Below are 21,675 nucleotides of genomic sequence, written 5' to 3' on the forward strand. Positions count from 1 at the left end.
TGCGCTATTAGCCAACAACTAAGGCAAGCATCCACAATTGCAGCACATGAAAGAGCAGAAACAAGGCAAGTTAAGGATCATCCAGGTGCTATATCCTAGGTGTTTTATGCAAGTAACTATGCACACAGAGACACATAATCTTACAATTTAAGAAAAGGGTTCCGACAATTTAGCTGAGCATCAAATTTGGTCTCCTGTTTGTTGTCTGCTCATTCTTTTGACACTGAGTGCATTGGTTGAAGAATTAACATTAAACTAAAACTAATTCTGTAGTAAAACTCACGTTCAAAAATTCCCTGTGGCATAATGTTATAAACGTTGGATGAGTTCATTTCACCCTTCTGTGACTTCATCTTCTCATGGTTAGCGAAACACCAAACTATATATTTCTTTGATCTCTTTGAATTCAATCTATGAGGAGTTGATCAGGTCGTGCAACTTTAACTCCTTACATGTTTTGTGCATTTTGGCTCTCTCATTTAATTGTTTTCTGATCGTTGCAGAAAAGTTAACTGGGGATAAATCTCTTCTTTTGCAGCATTTGATCGATTGATAGAAACTGAAGAAGAAAACATGCACGTAACTTTCGTTCCAGGAGAAATACAAGATTTATGGGATAATTGGGGTCTGGAAATGCTTGTGCTATTGAGTTTCACCATGCAAGTGATCCTCACAGTGTATGGAAGCCGCAGAAAGGACATCCCAGGTTTGAGGACAAGGTTCACAGTTTGGTTCACCTATTTGCTGTCTGCTTCCCTTCAAAAAATCATCACAGGCAAGCTTACAGTAATACCTGAAAGTGATCCAAACGAACGCAACATAGGACGTGAAGTGAAGGCACTGTTTGCACCATTGCTTCTGGTGCAAATTGGAAATCCAGATGCCATAACTGCATACTCAATTGAAGATAACAGATTGGGGCTGAGGCAGTTGCTCACCCTTGTTCTCCAAGTAGCTGTGGTGATTTGGATAATCATAAAGAGTTGGACACATTCACAACTCTCTTTTCTGTACTTGCCATTACTTGTATCTGGACTAATCAAGCATGGAGAAGTTGTTTGGGCTCTAAAGTCAGCACTTACTAAAGGATCAGGCATAATCACCATTCAAGAGATTGACCAAGAAGCCAACATGCCTGCTTTATTCAGATGCCTTCCTGAGGATATTCCAAACATAGAGTTGATTCTAAAGGCTTATTACCGCTTTATCTCATTGAAGCCTCATCGTGAGCACTGGCTCTACCAGCCTCTATACGAATCACTACCCCATATGTCTATAGATGAATATGCTCCAGAAGACATCTTCCACATCACAGATGCAGAACTGAGCTTCATGTACGATGTGTTGTACACCAAGTCACCTATAATCTATACCAAAGCAGGTTGTATTCTTCGTGTCCTAAGCTTTTTCAATTTAGTTCTAACGTTGTGTGGATTCTCAGTCTTATTTAGGCAAGAATTTTCACGCCATTGGAAAGCATGTTTTATAGTTGGGGTGTTAGGTGGAGCAGTTCTCATGGAGGCATACCAGATTGCACAATTACCCTTCTCAGATTGGGCCATAATTCAAATGATCAAGCACAAAGATCTTCCATTCATGATTCCATGCCTGAGAATTCTCGGACCGAGAGCCAGGAGTTGGAAAAGGTGGTCAAACTCATTGCCACAGTTCAACTTGTTAAGCTTTTGCATTCATGACAAACCAATAAGGTGTGGAAAAATTCTAAAATTCCGTGGCATTGACATGGAGTTGAAAAAGAACAGGTGCAGGACACGCATAGAATTTCCCCCAGAACTGAAAGCTCTGATGGTTCAAGAAATGAAAGAGATTGATGGAGTCAGAAGACTGAAGCACTTCAACCAACGGGGAGAATGGTCACTCGGCAGGTATGGCTCGCTCAACGACATCAAATGGAGTGTTAAACGAGACTTCGACAAGAGCATTGCTATATGGCACATTGCAACAGACATATGCTACTATTCAGATGCTCATGCCAATGCCTCAAGCCCCAAAATCAAAATGGCCAGATTATTGTCCAATTACATGATGTACCTCCTAGCTATGCGCCCTCACATGCTGTCCACCACCACTGCTAAGATAATATTTCAACACGCCTGTGATAAATTGAAGGGTTTGACGGTAGACAAAGAACAATGTGTGAAAGATGAAAAAGAAGCATGTAGGATTTTGAGAACGGAAAGAGTTCCCCAGGATTTAAATTCTGAGAGGAAATCAGAAACTGTTGTGACATCAAAATGGAACATGCTTAGGGATGCTCAGAGACTGGGTAGGAATTTGATGCTAAGGGAGAACAGATGGCAGATCATATGCAGTGTGTGGGTGGAGATGTTGTGTTATGCTGCAGCTAATTGCTCAACAGATTATCATTCTGAACAAATAAGGAGAGGTGGAGGTTTGGTAACACATGTTTGGATTCTTTTAGCTCACAAGACTGATAAATATCACATCAGTGACTAGTAATACATTTACCTGGTTTGGTTTCTTGTGAAAGTGGATCTATATTTTGAGGTTTACATTCTTCTCTTTGCTTCCGGTTTACGGTTTGTAACACTATTTGTACGCATTCTGGTTTTTCAGGGACAATTTTAGAATATTCTAATGCACTGTGCGATGGAATTTTAGAAATCAATATTCATAGATACCGAGCATATATAGTATGTGAAAACAATGCAATTACAGAATAACTGGTAGTGCATGCCTGTGAAGGATAGAGTATTATCATTATCAGCACCACTCAACCTTTCTTTCTTATAAGGGGTTTTCACCCACCTTCTAGGAAATTATTGAGAGATTATTTGTGTAAATTTGTTTAATGGAAGTGATGAATTTGCAAAAGACATAATACATAGATCATATCTCCAATTGTCAGATAACAGCAAAGATAATAATTTAACTATTAATTAATACTAATCCATAATCAATTTACCATTCTCCCATTTAGATAGCATTTGTTAACAATCAAAATATGGATCATTAAGCTAGAATCACAATAACAACCAAATCACGTGTCAAACAACAATGATAATTTTGAGCAACAAATAACATTCGCGATGGATATATATCTTGTGCAATAGCTAATCTTATTTCTTACAATGAAAAATGCAACACTAAAATGGTCCAAGCATTTGAAAATGATAATAAGAAACATGGTGAAATTGACATCATCTAAAAAATATCTCCTAAAATATGTACAAAGTCAGACTTCCACTAACTAAGCATTCCAAAATTCATAGCCAAACTCATCACCTGCATGTTTAGAAAAGCTTCAGGTTAGGACCTTATGCAAACATCTCCTTGGCGTTGATGTACTAAATCCAAGTGAGAATTTTGAATTTCATCTATAACTAACTAATACTTGATATCAACATGCTCTGAACGAAGGAATAATAGTTTTTGTTATTTCGAGAATTTTTTTCCTGCACCAGTATTATTGAATGTAGACAAGTGACCTAGTCAAAATAACCAGTATTATTGAAAACTCACCGATTTCGTTTTTCTTTTTAATTAATATACTTTCATGTGATGGGCAATGATGCTTAACATCAACTTTATAAAAATAAAAAGTATAATTACTGATTTGGTATCTCAACTTTTTGGGATTGTTCAATTTGGTATCCAAACTTTAGGAACGTTCAATTTGATACCTAAATTTTTTAAACAAGTTTATTTTAATACCTTCCGTTAAGCACTACTTAACGCCATTTATAAGGGTTGTGCACGTGAATTTACTATTAAAAAAATTGCAAAGTAAATAATAAAAACAAAAACGCATATCACCCATGTCCGACACAAACCCTAATTTCCAAATCCACCTTTCAGATTTTACACAATTCTGCCCTAATTTTTCCTTCTGCACGTGGATCACTCCACCCTAATTTTTTTCCCCAATTTCGATAATAACGCATTTTCGTTTTTATTATTTACTTTGCAATTTTTTTAACAGTAAATTCACGTGCACAACCCTTATTTCCGTCACGTCTTTGTTGCACAGTGCCACCTCAATAAAAGCCCAACGACATTAAGTAGTGTTTAACAGAAGGTACTAAGATAAACCTGTTTAAAAAATTTGGGTACCAAATTGAACGTTCCTAAAGTTCGGATACCAAATTGAACAATCCCAAAAAGTTGGAATACCAAATTAGTAATTATACCACAAAAAAAAAAGAGTCAAAGACACCCGAAAAACTCTGAAACAGCTTTTGAAAACTAACGAATAGGCTCTTGACAAAGAATGTAGCGTGCATTTCTAGTCAAGACTCATAAGCATTCTTATTTTTTTCTTTTTACTTTGTACACCTTAGTAGTTATCTCTGGGTCCTTCATCTAGGTAATATTGTTTGCATTCTGTCTCTTCTTGTAGACTGAGAGTGGAGAAACTGTGAATCAGTGGCAATGAGTCTTTAAGGTAAAAGGCTGGCCATATTTTCAAGGATGGCTTTCAAGGGGGCATACCTGTTAACCGGGAAGGATTGGCTTATTGTATCACCTTCTGGTTTGCTCACTGGCTACTGCAGCAAAAGGTCGGTCATCTTAATACCACCATATGACATCAAACTATTTACTTTATCAAATAAAGATAATCTTCAAGCTGCAGAAGCTGATGATTTTAACTTCATCAAATAAAGATCATCTTCAAGCAGTAGAAGCTAATGATTTTAACTTTCAACCGTCAAAGCAGAAAAGATGAAAACATAACATTGAAACAGCAGGAAACACGATTCACACTTTAATAGGCCTGAACTTCTTAGAGCTACGATTTCCCTTAGATTCATCTAAATTCTCCAGTCTTGGTAATCTCTTTGATATAAATATAGCTTCCTCTCTTCTTCCCCCTTCCTCTAAAGCAGCCAGTAGATCATTTAGACATGTCAATTCCTGACATAAACCGATCTCCACCAATTCATAGCATAATTTAAATGCTTCTGAGACCTTGTTAATTTTACAAAGATTCAGAATAATTGCATTACACAAATTAATATTGACATTCTGATGATTTTTCAAACTAAAAAGCAACATTTTGCATGCTTCTGATAGCTTTCCTCTCTCAAAAAGAAATTGAATCACTTCTTCTACTGTAACACGGTATCCATTCTTATAAACCAAATCAATAATCTCAAATGCTCTTTCTTGCTGTCCACATCTGAAAAGTAGCTTTAAACTCTCAGTTGACAGGTTTATATTCTGTCTAACATTTTTCTCCAGCATCATCAAAATAACACCGGCAGACTCATGAGCACAACCCTTTTCCAAAAGTTTTGCCAGAATCGAATGCCAGGTGACTGTTTTAGGTTGATAGGAGCTCTTAAGCATTTTCTCTAGTGTCTCCTTTGCAAGCAGAGGCTTATTCTTTAAAAGAAAACCCTCAATCAAGTAATCATATATATCAACATCAGGAAGAAAGTCTCTTCTCAGCATCCACACTAAAAGCTCATATCCACTTTCATATGCACCTTCTTTACAGTGCCCCATAATCAATGTGTTGTATAATTGGCCATCTTGTGTGCCCCTTTTCATTAACTGTCTCATCACCCTCTCGGCCTTCTTACTCTTCCCATGTTCACACAAATACTGAATAAGAGGACTATAAGCAGCAGCAAGTGGCTTGGAGCCAAAATTACTCAATAGGATTTCCTTCTCCAATAACTCATCAAATAGCACCTCTGCCATATCATAGTCCCCTTTCTGACACAAACTACGTATCATAGTGCTGTACGAGGCTGAATCCATGCGGACCTGAAATTTCTTCATGCTTTCAAACACCTTCAATGCTTCATCCAGATTTCCTGCACAACAATGTGAATGAATAATTGTATTAAAGGTAAATGTATCAGGGCTAAAGCCCCCATTATCTTTCATCCATTCCAAAACATCTTTCATCTTGTCCAACTTGTGTACCTCACAAAGCCCTTTTATCAAAGTATTATAGGTAACCATGTTCGGTTCAATGCCTCGGCCACTCATCTCTTCAAGAACAACCAATGCCTCGTCAACTTCTTGCTTCATACAATACCCTCGGATCAAAGTTGTATAAGTAACAACATTAGGATTCAAACCCTCACATTTCCTGCTCATAGCATTTACTAAATTCCGAGCAATTCTAACCTTCCCCGCTCTACATAAACCATCAACAAGAGTGTTATATGTGACAACATCCGGATCACAATTAAAACTAGCCATCTCTTTAAAGAACCGAAACCCTTCATCGACCATTGAGTTTTTGCAAAACCCTCTGATCAAAACATTGTATGTACAAGTGTCTGGACTAACACCATACGTGTGAAGCATTTCATCATACACCTCTTTGGCCATATTGGTGCGACCCCTTTTAAGCAAAATAGACAAAACAGAGTTGAAGGTAACCACGGAGGGGGACACAGCAACGGACTTCATGGTCTGAAAAAGCTTCAAGGACTCTTTGAAGAGGCCTGCTTCGGCGTAGCTTCTGATGAGGGTATTGAAGAACCTGTCCTCAAGCTTGACCGTTCCGTTAGACTTTTTCTCGATGGAAAAAAGCAAGTTTCGGGCCACGTTGAGGTTCCTATCGCGACCCAGAATTTGTAGCATGATGAAGTAGGACTGAGCTGTGTGGGGAAACCCACTTTGCTGAGCCCACTTGAAAAAGCGAAGAGCTTTGGAAGGGTCCTTGATGAGGCGAAGGGTTCGGAGCACCGTCGTTTTGGAGAGAGGGGTGGGCAGAAGAGAGACCAACGTATTTGACCATGGTTGGGAATTGATAAGATCGGCCATGGTTTTGGCCGTTTTACTTGCATTTCGTGATCTGAGTCTTGCTTTCTCAGATTCTGGGTGGTGAGAACAAATGTATCTGAATTTAAAGAATCTGTTACGCAAGAAAAAGAAAACACAAGAAGGAGGCACAATACAAGAAAAGACAAGAGTTTCAAGAAATGCACCTATGATGAGAATTGAAGGTAGAGAGAGAAATGAAACGAAAATTTGAAAATAGTTGTTGTGACGAGAGACTAGGAAGAACCATGTTGAAGGTGTGAACTCAGTATTACATTGTTGAAAGTCCCTTCTAAAATCGATGAATCAGGTGGTTTACTTTTGTGCGAGTCCCTATTTCTACTTGCGGATGTGGCAACTGAAACTTTCTTCTTCCATGTTCTCCGTTCTTCTGTTCTTCTGCAATTGGTAAGAATCTATGTTCTTCGTTCTTTCCACAAGAAAACGAAAAGAATTAAAAGAGAAACAAAATAGATTAGGTTTCATGACCTAAAGGGGATTTATTTATTTATATCATCTATAACTATATATAAAGGGGATTCCCTCTTTTGTGTCCACATTTCATAATTCCAACTTTACCCTTTATAATTTAATTATTTATTAAATTTTTAAAAATTAACGGTTACTTTTACAAGTTTTTATAAAATTATTTACTTATCTCCTTTTTCTTTTTTCTCTTACTATTCATCAACAGTTATTTTTCTCTTATTTTCTCCGTACATTTTATTTTATTTTTTATAAATATACTTTTATTTTGTTTATTAAATTAATAACATTACAATATCATCAATTATTAATATAATTCAAAAAATGCGTACACACAGGCGCGATAGCGCCTGTGTTTACACTAGTTACCAGTATAATGACGTTGGTCTAAACCTTTTTTTATGATAAAACAAATTATAATTAAAAATTTAATTACCTATATATATATATATATTGAATAAAGGTGTTTATAACTGCTTTCTTAATACATAATTCAATATAATTTTACTTTTATATTATTAGAATTATCATTTATGTACCTTTTTGTTTTTCTCTTTAAAAAAAATTAACTTTATTTTATTAACTTTACTATCCATACAAAACTGACCATAACAGAGAATTATAAGAAATTATTAATTTTTAATGTTATGATTATATAATAAGAATACTTGTAAATTTTATCAAAACAAAAGTGAAATTATAATAAAATATATGTAAAAAAATAATTTGAAAATATTTTTATTTTTATTTAAAATTTCATGATTATAATTACAGAATAAAAATAATTTTAACTTTTGTCGGTAATTTTTTAGATTATAGAAAAAAATTGATCGATAAATATAAAAATATATAAAAGATTAAAAAAAGGAAAACAAAACTATACACCTAAATAAAGTTACAGATTCAATTTTATTATCAATTGTTATATATTTATTTTTGCATTTTGATACTTTTTTAAAACAGATAATCCGGTCTAATCCGGCTTATCCATTACGAGTTGATGATTTAGTGAGCCAATCCAATCCGATTCACTTGTTAGCGAGCCAACAAAATTCGAATCTAGTCCGATCCACCACGGGTTGGCGGGTTAAACGAGTTGACTTGCGGGTTCACTTAATTAAAAAAAATATTATTTTTTTCTTTTTTTTCGGTCAAAACTAAATTGTAATTCTAATTAAAATTTAAATAAATTTCAATACAATCTAAATAAAAATCAAAATAAAAAAAATACAAATTATTTATGTGTTAGATAAAAAAATAACCTAACATAATCCAAATATAAAACTCAATTTAATAAAAATAATATAAAACACTTGTGTGACTCTTCTATCTGCGGGTTGGTGAGTCAACCCGGTTCACCACGAATTCAACCCGGATGAGCCGGGTTCTAAATGAGTCCAGTCAAAAATTAACCCGTATTAAAATTTACAAAAAAATTTCAATCCAACCAAACTCGTAATGAACCAAATTGACTCACGAGTTCCACCCATTTTGACAATTATACTTTTCTCCGAGCCTGCAAAAAGGATTTGTTTCTTAAAAATCTACTTTTGGTATTGACGTGGATATTGGTTTAAAATTTGTTTTTTCATTCTATTTTCTTTTTCTTTTGTTGACATGATAAGAGAGAGATTATGTTTATTTTGTTTCTTCTGTTTGTAGAAACGGTTGTATGAAAACCGCAAAGACAAAAAGAACGACAACATTTCTAACAAGAAAAAGCTTCATTTTACGTTCTTTTTGGCATAGGGCGATGACGATCACCACACCATCACGAAACGTTTCCATTTCTTGCCGTTAGAAGATCTCAAGATCATATGCAACATTATTCATCAAATGCAGGAAATAAATTAGCGAATGCAGCAGATCCAATAGTTTGTTTGTTTCTTCTGACATTGGATCGAAGCGAAAACGATGGATTCACTATCGTCATCGTCATCGGCAATTGTGGAGTCCTTGCGGGGCTGTGGCATTTCGAGTAGCGCTCGCTTGGGTAAAGAGGAGCTGAGGAAAAAGTTTACGATGCCACAATACCTTCGGTTGGCGATGCGGGATTCCATCAGGTACAACGACGCAGCCGCCGGGGAGAGTCGTCGCGTTGGTGGCGACGATGACTCCGACGAAGCGGCACCGTTGGTGCCGATCGTGGTTTTCATCAACCCTCGCAGTGGTGGTCGCTGCGGCCCCTTACTCAAGGAGAGACTCCAACATCTCATCAGTGAAGAGCAGGTTATTGATTTCTGACATTGTTTGCATAAAATTCAAGCAGGATTAAGTGTTTTTTATTTATTTATTTATTAATTATAGTTCTTAGTTATCTGCAGTTTTAATCTTTTAAATTTGTGTCAAAATTAATAATATTGTTATTGTTATTTTATAACATATTATTATTTTTAATCTATTCTCACCTAAATTGTTATGTTAATTCTTTAACCATTATAATTATAATTATTTAACTTTTTAATATATTTATTAAAAGTATTACACTATTTTAATACAATTATGTAATATATATGCCTTTTTTTATTTATGTTAAAAATTTCAATCCTAGATAAGTTTCCACTATTTTGGAAGTGAGAAAGTTAATACATTCCAAAACAATTCAGGAAGAACGAATCCTTTGGTAGCTTTTATATATATATATATATATATATATATATATATATATATATATATATATATATATATATATATATATATATATATATATATATATATATATATATATATAATTGATAACTACTTTCCCAACAATGTACAATTTTAGTTAAGGGATGCTCGTGATCATTCTATCTTATATTATGTTATTTTGATCTTATATACTTGAATAATATGGTGTCTTTTTTAGATAATATCATATCTATCTAGAGTTATCTTAGTCGAGTTTGTTAAATTTATTGTGTAACGAGTTATTTAACTCAAGATTGAGTTAGACTTTTTTTAAGAGCACCTACTTAATCTACCCACATATATAATATCTAGTCAAAAAAATCTTCAATTGCAATAAGTTTTTGATGATTTGGACATAGAGACTAAGAAATTAATTCACTTTTCTTATTTTTAATTTAGAGTTAACATCATATTTGTAAGCACTACCTTAAAGTCATAGTAGTCTCACTTCTTAAGAATGTCTCCTATCTTTACGACTAACTTTGAAAATATACTCTTCTTTTGTAAATATATGTTATTAGAAAATCTACTTAGAAAAGCCTCTATCTTGATCATATATTTTATATATAAACTTTGCATTCTAGAGCAAAAAGTTATTGGGAATTTATATAACTTTGGTTCGGAATGTTAGAAGTGAATACGTGAATGTTTTATTGACCCACTTATAAGTGCCATTGAAGTTTAAACAAATTTATATACATATTAGTTTCATGAAATCTTTTTTGTATTCTTATGAATATGAAAGTGAGAATGTCTAATTAGGTGCTTGTTAAGATGTTGTCAAAAAATATCTCTGGGCGTATTTTATTTTTCAGTAAATATCAAAAGTTAAACAAACATAATATTTTGGATTAGATGTATTTAAGATCACAGTATCACAAGTTGAAACAATGCATCAATATATCTATCGTGTTGCTTTATTTTACGCAATGATGTTATTATGATTGATGTGAATTGAAGTTGACCGCAGGTTTTAGACATCTTAGAAGTGAAGCCTCATGAGTTTATCCGGTATGGGTTAGGTTGCCTGGAGATGCTGGCTGCCCTTGGAGATTCATGTGCTGACGAAACTCGTGAAAGATTGAGGATTATGGTATGTTTTATTCTCATCATAAGTACTCTAAAACATTAAAACATTAGGAACACATTACATGGATCCAAATCACTCCCAACACAAAATTTAAAAATAATGAGTAAGTTATCGATAAAGTTGAACCCACAATTTCTTTTACTCTCCCTTTTAAACTCATCAACCCACCTTATATCTCTGAAATATGTGTTTTGATTTGATAGGTAGCCGGAGGAGATGGTAGTGTTGGGTGGGTATTAGGATGTCTCTCAGAACTTCACGCACAAGGTCGGGTGCCGGTTCCTCCGGTAGGGATCATACCTCTTGGTACCGGGAATGACCTGTCTAGGAGTTTTGGTTGGGTAAATTCCTATGCCTTCAAACTGTTTGCTAAAAGTTTTGATTAATTACTGTGCTGAGTAATGTTTGCTTTTAATCTATTATGATTACCAGGGTGGTTCCTTTCCTTTTTCATGGAAGGCAGCTATTAAGAGAAGTCTTAACAAAGCTACTGTTGCTCCACTTTGTCTTTTGGATAGGTATATATAACTCTCAATTTTTCATTTTCAAGTGTCTGATACTCCTTCAAGTGGATCTTTGCAAATTAGTAGTTCTTTTCAAAATCAAAATCTAATTTGTTGATTATAAATATTGAATTGTTTAGTGATTTGATGTTAGATGATCAAACTTGTTTTCTTAGAAAATTCTCCAAATTCTCCTGTTTTATGTATACCAACTTAATTTTGTTAGTATCACTGGTTTATGAGTATTTGACCTTCATGCTTGTGGTAAGCATGACGAAAATAAATTAAAAGTTCATATTCCATCACGAATGATAACATTGGTGACTTTTATAATGTTTAATTATCCTCAATATTTTTTGCATATTTTAATAATTTGTTTTCTCTAAATATCGCATACGTGAATTGTGTTTTTAAATTGTTATTTCAGCCTAACTATAGTTGAAATATGATAATTTAAAACAACGAATATAATTTACACGATCGAATAGCTTTGCCATAAAATTTCTTTTGTGCAGCTGGCGATTTTCTATTTCAATGCCAGAAGGCACAGTGATAGAACCACCACATTGTTTGAAGCATACAACAGAGTTCACATTTGATGAGGTTTGGATTTTTGTATGTCATTTTTTTATATCAACTAAGCAAATTCGTATTTCAAATTTTATCAACATAATATATCGATATAATTTGGTTGTCTAATATATAAAGTTTCTTTTGATTGAAGGATTTAGAAATTGAGGGAGAATTGTCCGAAAATATTATATATTACGAAGGCGTGTTCTACAATTACTTCAGTATAGGTACTTTCGCCTTTTATGTTTGTAGTATGTGACTATACCCAAATGGACTTTTATAAATAACTAAATCGTTTCAGTCCTTGTGCATGTTCTACGAGAATATATGCCTACATATTTCTTAATAAAATTGAGAAAATATTTTTAAATTGTTTTCATAATTTTGAAATATTTACGGCGTAAAATATTAATTTTCAAAAATATAGGAGTCAAGACATAATTTTGTAGTAAATATGTAATTCTGAAAAATATAGCGAATTAGGTTGAGTTTTGGAGGATTGTTGCAATGACCGTCTTGAAAAGTTTCTATTGAGACCGAATTTTGACACCCTTTTCACTGAAACTCCGTGAAAATTCAGAACCAAGTTTTGAATACCTAAATGGCTCAAAAGTCTTAAAAAAAGAAAGAACACTCTCAAATAGATAAGAAATTCAACTCTGATTAACAAAAATGGCATGACAATTACCCTATACACCGTAGGTTAATTTTGTCAGAAAAAGTAGACATAGCAACAAATGCAAAATGGAAGCTAGACGATTTTAGAAACTCTATTATTAGCCTGTCCCTTGTGTCATGAAAATCCATTATGAGATCCTAAAATGTACATGTAACAATTGTCATTCATGATTGTAGTTTTGTTTTTTACATCAATTCACCCTTAAATTCGTGGGTTGCATGCCATTCTTACCTTAGTTTTCTTTCACAAGTATTTACAAACATATCGTTCCTCAAACCTCTGTGCAACACTACTAAGTAGTTGTTCCAACCAAAACTAAGTTGTAAAATCACCTTTTAAAACCTTTAAATCAATTCGTTTGATGAATCACTAGATTTCTTTTCTCTCAATAACAACACATGACCTTTTTCTATTTGTAACAATGAATGAATAAATAATTAAATATAAATACTTAAATACCCTCTCTAAGTTTAAACGATTAAAGAATAGTTATGTTTCACACAATTGTGTTTGACTAATTTTTTTATCTTTTCTATTACATCTGGAGTATAATGTTTTAGATCACATTTCCTATCTTCTAATTGCAATATGGCCATTTGTATTTGATAGTTTAAACTATACTTTTTCTTTGCGAACATATTTCAATATATTTTTAAACATGTTCAGCGTACTTTTCACTACTTAAAAAACTCATATTTCCTACCAATTTTGTTTTAAAATTTTTTGTAGGAAATACTTATAAATTTTGTTATGAAAAAAAGATTTGCAAATAATTGCTGCCATTTTTTTTGTAAAATATTTTGTATAAAACACTTTTCGCAACAAATTTTGTAAGAAATACTTGTGAATTTTATAATTTTGTAAGAAATAATTACCCACGAAGGAATTACCTGCCAATTAAAATTCTTAGAAAAAATAGCAGGAAAAAACATTTTTTTACAAATTTTTTTAACAAATTTGCAAGAAAATTCCCATGTAATATGAGAATTTGTAATAGTGTTTCAATATATATGTGTGTGTTTTTCAAATTTGTTGTTGTTTTAATGATATTACTTTTCTTATGGATAATATTTTTTTGAGGTTGTTTAGAGGTTCATAAGAATTTCAAGGATCATCCAAAATAAGCGAAAAGAGATAAATGACAAACTATGCTTCCTACACCTGGTTTCTTGGGTGGATATAGGTTGCCTTTAGGTAGGGTATGGTTCAACTATGGCTCGCAAATAGTAGAAAAATTATCCTAGATGGGTAGGTAAGGGATCTTGTAGAATCTTAGAAGGTTATATATGATGGTGGTTAATTTTTTTTTCTTGGTGTTTTCTAGAGGGAGTTTTTGGTTTTTCTTGATGGTTACTAGGGTAGGTTTGGCCTAATGTTTCTCTTGGATTTTGGTGTGACTTGGCTAGCTTAGGTGGTGGTCAATAAAGGAGATGAAAACATATTAATAATAAAAGATAATAAAAGCAAGAAATGAAATGAATGGATAAGAGTGACTGCGACAATATGAAAAAAAAGGTTATATATAGAGAGAGAGAAAAGATAGAGAGATAGATAGATATTCTATAACAAAAAAACTTCATCCAAATTAATTTTTATGTTACTAATAAATAAAATAGTGAATAATAAACAAGAAAATATCTATTACAAGAAAAAATTCTTATATTCCTACAAACAAATTCAACTATTCATGACTTCAATATTGATTGAGAATGAGTACTATTTTTATGTAATTTTTTAATATCTCTAATTTGTATTTATGAATATTAATTATAGTCTTTTCTATTTTTAGGAATGGATGCCCAAGTGGCTTATGGTTTTCATAATTTACGAAATGAAAAACCTTACCTTGCACAAGGTCCAATTGCAAATAAGGTATTGACTATTAAAACTATGTTTAATGGATAAAGTTTCTTTTTAAAAATATACAAGATTAAAAAAAAAAAGAGACATATCATGAAATCTAAATGTATAATTGTGTGCAGCTAGCTTATTGTTGTGATTCTACTTAAACAATATTTAATCAATGTAGTTTTGATAAGATTTAAAAATCCTCCTTGTAGAAGTCAATTTTTCTTTGAGTTATGTGAGATTCTAAGCTAACATTTTAAGACAGTATTGTAGTGTATCTTAACTCTTTTATTGGAACCCTCATATTTATTTTACTTTAATTGTTTATTTATTATTGTAAGGGGTGTAATTATTATATCATTCATTCATATTTGTTCATATTTCAAAATGTTTAGGGTTATCACACATCACACATCTTAATCACACATCTTAATGCACTACAAATTGAAATAGTTCTTTCTAATAAACTTCTCAATCTTGACCAAGCTAGCCATCTTCTTGAACATCTTTTTGAAGATATTTCTTTATGTTGTAATGTAAACAAAGGGGTTTGAGCTTAATCAAGGATCAATCACCTATAAATATAGAACATATTAGAACCTAAGCTCTAATACCAATTTTTTGAGTATCCAATCAAAAAATTCACACAAAAACATGTAAGAACAATAAATGGACCGGTGAACATTAAACAAAATATGTAAAAAAAGATTTAAAGATAGAGCGAAAACATACAAGAACAAAATACATTGATTACACAAAGTGTGCAGACAACACACTCAAATTAGAAGAAATTAGCCAAGTATACAAAAGAAGATAACAATTAACTTATGAGAATTAACTACTTCATAAATATTAATTCTAAGGTAAATAGATAGAAGAACAAGTTCTAGCTACCAAATAGTTGGACTTAGTTAATGACATTTAGTTACATTATTATAAAATATACTAGAAGAATCAAGAACTTCTTGAAAGCAATATTTCTATAAAATAATTTATTTATAATGTTTAAGAATGTTTTTAAGAATTAAGTCTAGTATATTTTAAAACAAAGAAAAGTTTCCATTTTACAAATAATATATTTATTTTATATTCTTTACTTTCCAAATTCATTCTCTAATTCTTTTAATATTTCTCTTGGCATCCTTTATTGATAAATCTTATTGTCTTGTTCTTCTTTTGTCATCAAAGATTCTATTACGACTAGAATTCTTTTGAGGTCCTCATCATCTTTCTCTCATGATGAAAATTCGACCACAAATTCACATACATGTCTACACACGTATAAAAAGAAGCATTAAATTAATTTTATTTATCCATTTTCAAAGATCAAATATGAATTTTCTAACCATTAATAAGTTATAGTCACATTCAAACTTAATTTACTTATGATGTCTTTATCATATATGAAATTAATGCTCAAATCTCAAGTTTCTAGATTTAAAATATTTTACAAATTATGTTTCATAAAATTTTATTTCAAAATTTGCATAAAATGACTAATGGAATAATTGTAAATATGAAGTATACACTTAGAAGTAATTGAATCACATGGTTTATCAAATATGGTAAGTAATTTTTGGAAAGCTTAAGTGACAAAGAATTATTCTTTTGTTTGAAGACTATATATTTCATGAAGCTCTTCCAATCCTTGCATCAATTATGTCATGGAGAGTTCAAGAAGCCATGAGGTACTTTGATTCCTTGTTTTGGTAGATCAATCTCCATTCCAAATTTTCTCCAAAAATTCTTCAAATCTAAATGAAAGGAAAAATAATGAAACACCAATCTAAAATGATAGGAATTTGCAAATATATTAAGTTCCTTATTGTTAAAACTTTATTTAGTGTTGTGGATTTTGTTTGTTTCTTAAACAGACTCTTTTTTCTTTGTTCCTTCTTCTCATCCTCATTTTCTTGTTGAAGAACATTATCAATATAAAGAATAGGATCCATACCTATCCTCCCAATACTAATTATCTCCCTTTTTAATTTCCTCTAAATGTCATGCTTCATACTTAACATTTCTTTAGGTATATCAACACAAATCTTTTTCTTTTGAAATGTCACAAACACCCTTTATAAGGTATCATGATTAGGATCTTCTTCCTCCTATTAATCACATTTGCCATAGAAATAATGTCTTTCTGATGTGCCCAAATGGATTTGAGTTATTTCGTATTAGCTTTGAAATTAATCAAGTTTAAGATAACATAAGTTATGACTAAATCGAAAATCCGTTATCATATTAAAGTAGTTGAATTTATTTTTGTGGAAGATAAACATAACACTCTAGTTTAGATTGGGTGAAAGATCTATTAGTCAAAATTTATTAAGCAAAAGATATTGAAAAAGACTCAATCAAGTATAGATTAGGTAAAGATCTATTAGTTAAGATTGAGTGTGGAAAACTTGTTGAAAAAGACTCAATCTTAATCCAAAAATAAATATCTTGATTGTGATTGAGTTAAAGATATCTTCACCAAAATAAATTTAAATACTCTAATTGTAGTTTTACTTAAAATACATTAACTAATATTGAATTAAAAGTATTCTTGTGGAAAATTTAAAAAAAAAAATATTAGAATAGTCTCTATGGATGGATTGAACATCCATATGTCTCTCCATATAAAAATATTTAGTAAATGAATATAATTAATAGATCATGAATGGATTAAACATTTTTAATGGAATTTTAATGATTATAAATAAACTAATAAATCACTTTTAGTTTACGCATTATAATATAACCCAAATAAAGATTTTGTACATATGTATGTTGCACATATGTCGTGAGAAAGGAAAATGAGAAGAAATGAGTCTTAGTACAAAGGAAACTCTATTATATAAAGTTTATGCAATTAACTCGAAGAATATTACATATTCAAAATGTTGAACTCATGTGATTTAGTTTTTTATTTATATTATTTTTCAATAACTTTCATAATTTTGTGGCACCATTGTTTAGGGACTATGTGTTTTAGTTTTTTTTTTTTTTTATAAACACAGTTTAAAAATCCTTTTATATGATGCATTCATGTTTCCCTGTCCAACTTTCACCATTAATTTGTATTTTGATAAAATGGATTGAATAATAGTAATAAATATGGATTACAACAAATGTGTTTTGTTTTGTTTTGGTTGTAGATTATATACTCTGGTTACTCATGTACTCAAGGATGGTTCTTCACACCATGCACTAGTGATCCAAAATTAAGGTCAGATATATCTCACCTAATTTACTCTTTTCATTAGGTAAGTTAGAAAAAATTAACAACTTATAGCTTTTGTTGCTTATCATCTTCTTTTTATATATAATATTATCTAAAATGCATTTTTTTTATAAGAGAAACATTATATGACATATATGTAACAGAAAATTCACAACAATTTTGTATTCATATAAAAGAATTAGAAAGTTTAAAATATTTCGTCTATACGTCCTTTAAGATTTAGGTGGATAGTTTTCTTAAATGAGTATTTGCAATGTTTTCATCTATCTTTAGTTCTCAACAAAATTTGTTGTTACTTATATATTTCCAACATTTTCTTCTTCTTATTATTGTTATCACTACTTAGTTCTTACTATTAATAATAATTAGTTTAATACTAAAAGTAAAAGTTATACTAAAGGTAAAAAAGGTAAAAGTCATACTAATATTTACATTATTTTAGTTAAATAGTCGTTACTTTTTCATTATATATATATATATATATATATATATATATATATATATATATATAAAATATGAAAAAAAAAATCATCATAAAGAATATTTTACAATATGTAGACAACTCTTTTATGTTTTTATTTCTCTCCAAACACTCCAAAGTAAGAATTTAACTCAAACCTAACAACATTATATTACAAAAGTATAAGAAAAGTTAAATATAAATTTAAAGTGTCTCTGATTTAAGACAACTAATAATCATCAACTTAGAGTTCATTATATAATCATTAACATCCACTTTCTTGCTTAACCTAGAGTTCATTTGTATTTATAATGTTTACTTGATAGTTTTTTATTTCAAGTTTAGGTTAAAGTATTAAAGTCTTGAATTGTTTTTAGTGCTAAGACTTCAAGGTGACCATTTAACTAATTTATTATCGACCACAATTTTGATGGTTATTTAGTCACCAATTTAAAAATTGGTGGTTAATTATTTTGTGACTAGGATTTTCGTCACTATTTAATTTTGGTGGCTAAAAATGTTTGCCATCGATTTTACCCATTTAACGATCGATTTTCTTAGTGACTAAAATTTTTTTTTATAGTAGTGAAATTACCAAAAATAACTATTTATGAATTTCCTAATAATAAATTGTTCAACAATATCTTACAATAGGGGACTAAAAAACATTTTGCGGATGCATGTCAAAAAGATCAATAGCTCAGAGTGGGAGCAGGTTCTAGTTCCAACAAGGTATATCTCATTAAATAAATTTTACTATTGCATATTAATTAGTATAAAAAAAGTTTTTTGTTAAGATTTCAAATGTTAGTTTGATTTCATTTAATTAAAATGAGCCTGAATAATATATATATATATATATATATATATATATATATATATATATATATATATATATATATATATATAAACACTTAAGCTTTCCACATTCAAGACTTCAAACTTATTTTCTTTTCTGTTTTTTGAATTCAAAGGTCTTCTAGTTTATTTTTAGTGTGATAATAATCTATTTACTGTTTTATTTTGGATATTTATCTCATTTGGTTTCAGTGTAAGGGCAATAGTTGCTCTAAATCTCCATAGTTATGGAAGTGGGAGAAATCCATGGGGTAATCTCACACCAGAGTATTTAGAAAAGGTATTGAACTGCACTTTCCTTTGATAATGTTGAATTTCATGTTGAAACTATAATTGCTTTATCTTAGAGAGGGATAAAAGGGAAATTAAATTAAGTACCATCTTTTTATTCCTAGATATAACTAAATAATTGTTTATCCTATTTTAACAAAGAGATACTAAACAAGTAAACGTTTTTTTTTCCTGTACTGTGATGTTAATATTGTTAATAATATGTCAATTTTATTTTGAATTTTTTTTTTTGTAAAACATACTTATAAATTTTATTATTAAAAATAATTTGTAAAAAATTGTTACTAAATTTTTTTTCAAAATATTTTGTATAAAAAAAAATTTGAAAGAAAATTTTGTAAAAATAATTACAAATTTTATGAGAAATAATTATCTCACAAACGAATTATTTGTTAATTATAACTCTTAAAAACATGTCACCTCTTTGCACTCCAAACTCTACTCTGCCTTCTTTGTTCTCATGCTTAAGTTTTAATTTCATTTGATATTCCCTGCTAATTTATTTACTGGATAACTTTGTTGAAAGTATTATATTTACTAAGAATAAGGTTGAATTATAATAAATATACTTAAAAAATACATTAAAGCTACAAATATTTAGCAGTTTTGAATGTGTGTGTTGCAGAGAGGTTTCGTAGAAGCAAAAGTTGATGATGGACTTCTAGAAATATTTGGTCTGAAACAAGGATGGCATGCATCATTTGTGATGGTTGAATTGATTTCTGCAAAGCATATAGCACAGGTATTTCTACTTTATCATCTTAACTTGTCATAAACTCAACCTATAATTTCAATAAATTTAAAATTGAGAGTTTTAGGCTTCAGCAATTCGGTTGGAAGTGAGAGGAGGAGAATGGAAAGATGCATTCATGCAAATGGATGGAGAGCCATGGAAACAACCTATGAGCAAAGACTTCTCAACATTTGTAGAAATTAAGAGAGAACCTTTTCAATCACTCATGCTTAGTGGAGACTAAACCTTCCTCTCTTTTTTCTTTTTCATAATAATTAGGTTTCTGTACATTAGTAACCACAAACAATATACCCACATAAGTGTTTTAGGTTTCAGAGCAAAATCATGGAACAAATGAAGATTTCAACACTCATGGTTTGGGTGGATTTTAAAACCATGCTCATCACCAATCATGTAATTATTTTTTTAAGTGATACATTGAATAGTAAGGTTTACAAAGAGACATTTGCAATTGTTTTACTCTATTTACATCAAATTTCAAAAGAAAACCAACTAATTTAAAAAGTTATATTAAAATTTTACAATTTATTTTTTATTTTAAATTGCATAAATTACTTCTAGATCGATTTTTCTTAAATATATAATTCTGAGAGATTAATTTAGCTAGTGACTAACGGTTCATAACTTAGTGTTTCAAAGTAATAAAAAAAAATGTTTCAATTGAAAGTAAATAACTGATTTTCAGTCATAAAATAATAGTGTGTGTTTCTCTCCAAAATCTTTTAAACTTTTAATGTTTTGCCTTGTTAGTTTAATATTGAGCTTAAACATTCTAAGAAATGTCTTTCTCCCATAAACTCATCATATTTATACCTTACATAGGAAGTTCAAATTTAGGTAACTTTCGTCATCCCATAACCATTTAATGATATAGATTTGGGTACTCTTTAAGCAATATGTTTCCAACAAGCATAATCTACCATTTTCTTAAACAATTAATCTAATTGCTAAAAGAATGTTACATGTGATAACAATATTGAAATTCTTCATTATTAACATGGAATTTAAAAGCACGATTGATATTGTCATCACTTATCATCACTTAAAGAAATTTCGGCATTTTTTAATATAAATTGGAAATGGTAACAATAGTATAGTAGAACTGCATAATTTAAAAAGGCTAAAGGACCATTTTTTTTTTTATTGGAACCAAGGTACACATTCCCAAAACAATAGGTACCAAAAATGAATTTAAGACTAACTTATATATTTAATTATTAGTTAAATGAAATATTGTGAGTGATTTTAATTTTAATCTTAATCATATCGTTATAAAAATAAATTTAAAAATATATAAATACAGGCATGTGGTACATTAATGTGTACAAGTTTAATGAGTTGAAAATACCATCCCAGAATTTAAAAGCAACAGTTACGAAATCTAACAGCTTGTTCAAGTTACAAACTCCAAGCCTGCTGTTAGAGTTTTTAAAATGAAATCACAGTTATGGGTTTAGATATCAAACAGA

At 30.6% G+C, this 21,675-nt stretch overlaps 3 protein-coding genes across 5 annotated transcripts; 2 read left to right on the plus strand and 1 right to left on the minus strand.

Moving 5' to 3' along the window:
• Positions 1–573: 573 nt before the first annotated feature.
• On the plus strand, positions 574–2,478 carry LOC114162831. The gene has a single exon (XM_028046809.1). It carries the CDS (start codon positions 574–576, stop codon positions 2,476–2,478), a length of 1,905 nt encoding a protein of 634 aa, XP_027902610.1.
• A 527-nt stretch (positions 2,479–3,005) lies between these two features.
• LOC114164538 (pentatricopeptide repeat-containing protein At1g02060, chloroplastic) lies at positions 3,006–7,236 on the minus strand. Of its 3 annotated transcripts, none has more exons than XR_003599559.1 (3): positions 6,933–7,236; positions 4,318–6,844; positions 3,006–3,267 (listed from the first exon to the last, which is right to left on the minus strand). XR_003599559.1 is itself a non-coding variant. In XM_028049249.1 (2 exons), the coding sequence occupies exons 1-2, from the start codon at positions 7,013–7,015 to the stop codon at positions 4,741–4,743; spliced, it is 2,187 nt and encodes a 728-aa protein (XP_027905050.1). In that variant the 5' UTR covers positions 7,016–7,236; the 3' UTR covers positions 3,274–4,740. The 3 variants fall into 3 exon arrangements, 1 of the variants encoding a protein (XP_027905050.1); XR_003599560.1 differs by having other exon boundaries at positions 3,008–3,267; positions 4,474–6,844; XM_028049249.1 differs by lacking the exon at positions 3,006–3,267 and having other exon boundaries at positions 3,274–6,844.
• A 1,695-nt stretch (positions 7,237–8,931) lies between these two features.
• Positions 8,932–20,614, plus strand: LOC114164617 (diacylglycerol kinase 4-like). The gene is made up of 12 exons (XM_028049347.1): positions 8,932–9,480; positions 10,892–11,014; positions 11,215–11,352; positions 11,444–11,529; positions 12,030–12,117; positions 12,239–12,314; positions 14,556–14,638; positions 17,758–17,828; positions 18,958–19,035; positions 19,354–19,441; positions 20,078–20,194; positions 20,271–20,614. The coding sequence occupies exons 1-12, from the start codon at positions 9,166–9,168 to the stop codon at positions 20,427–20,429; spliced, it is 1,422 nt and encodes a 473-aa protein (XP_027905148.1). The 5' UTR covers positions 8,932–9,165; the 3' UTR covers positions 20,430–20,614.
• The last annotated feature ends 1,061 nt before the right edge of the window (positions 20,615–21,675 follow it).

Source organism: Vigna unguiculata, chromosome 9, assembly GCF_004118075.2.
Source record: "Vigna unguiculata cultivar IT97K-499-35 chromosome 9, ASM411807v1, whole genome shotgun sequence".
NCBI classification, from domain to species: Eukaryota; Viridiplantae; Streptophyta; class Magnoliopsida; order Fabales; family Fabaceae; genus Vigna; species Vigna unguiculata.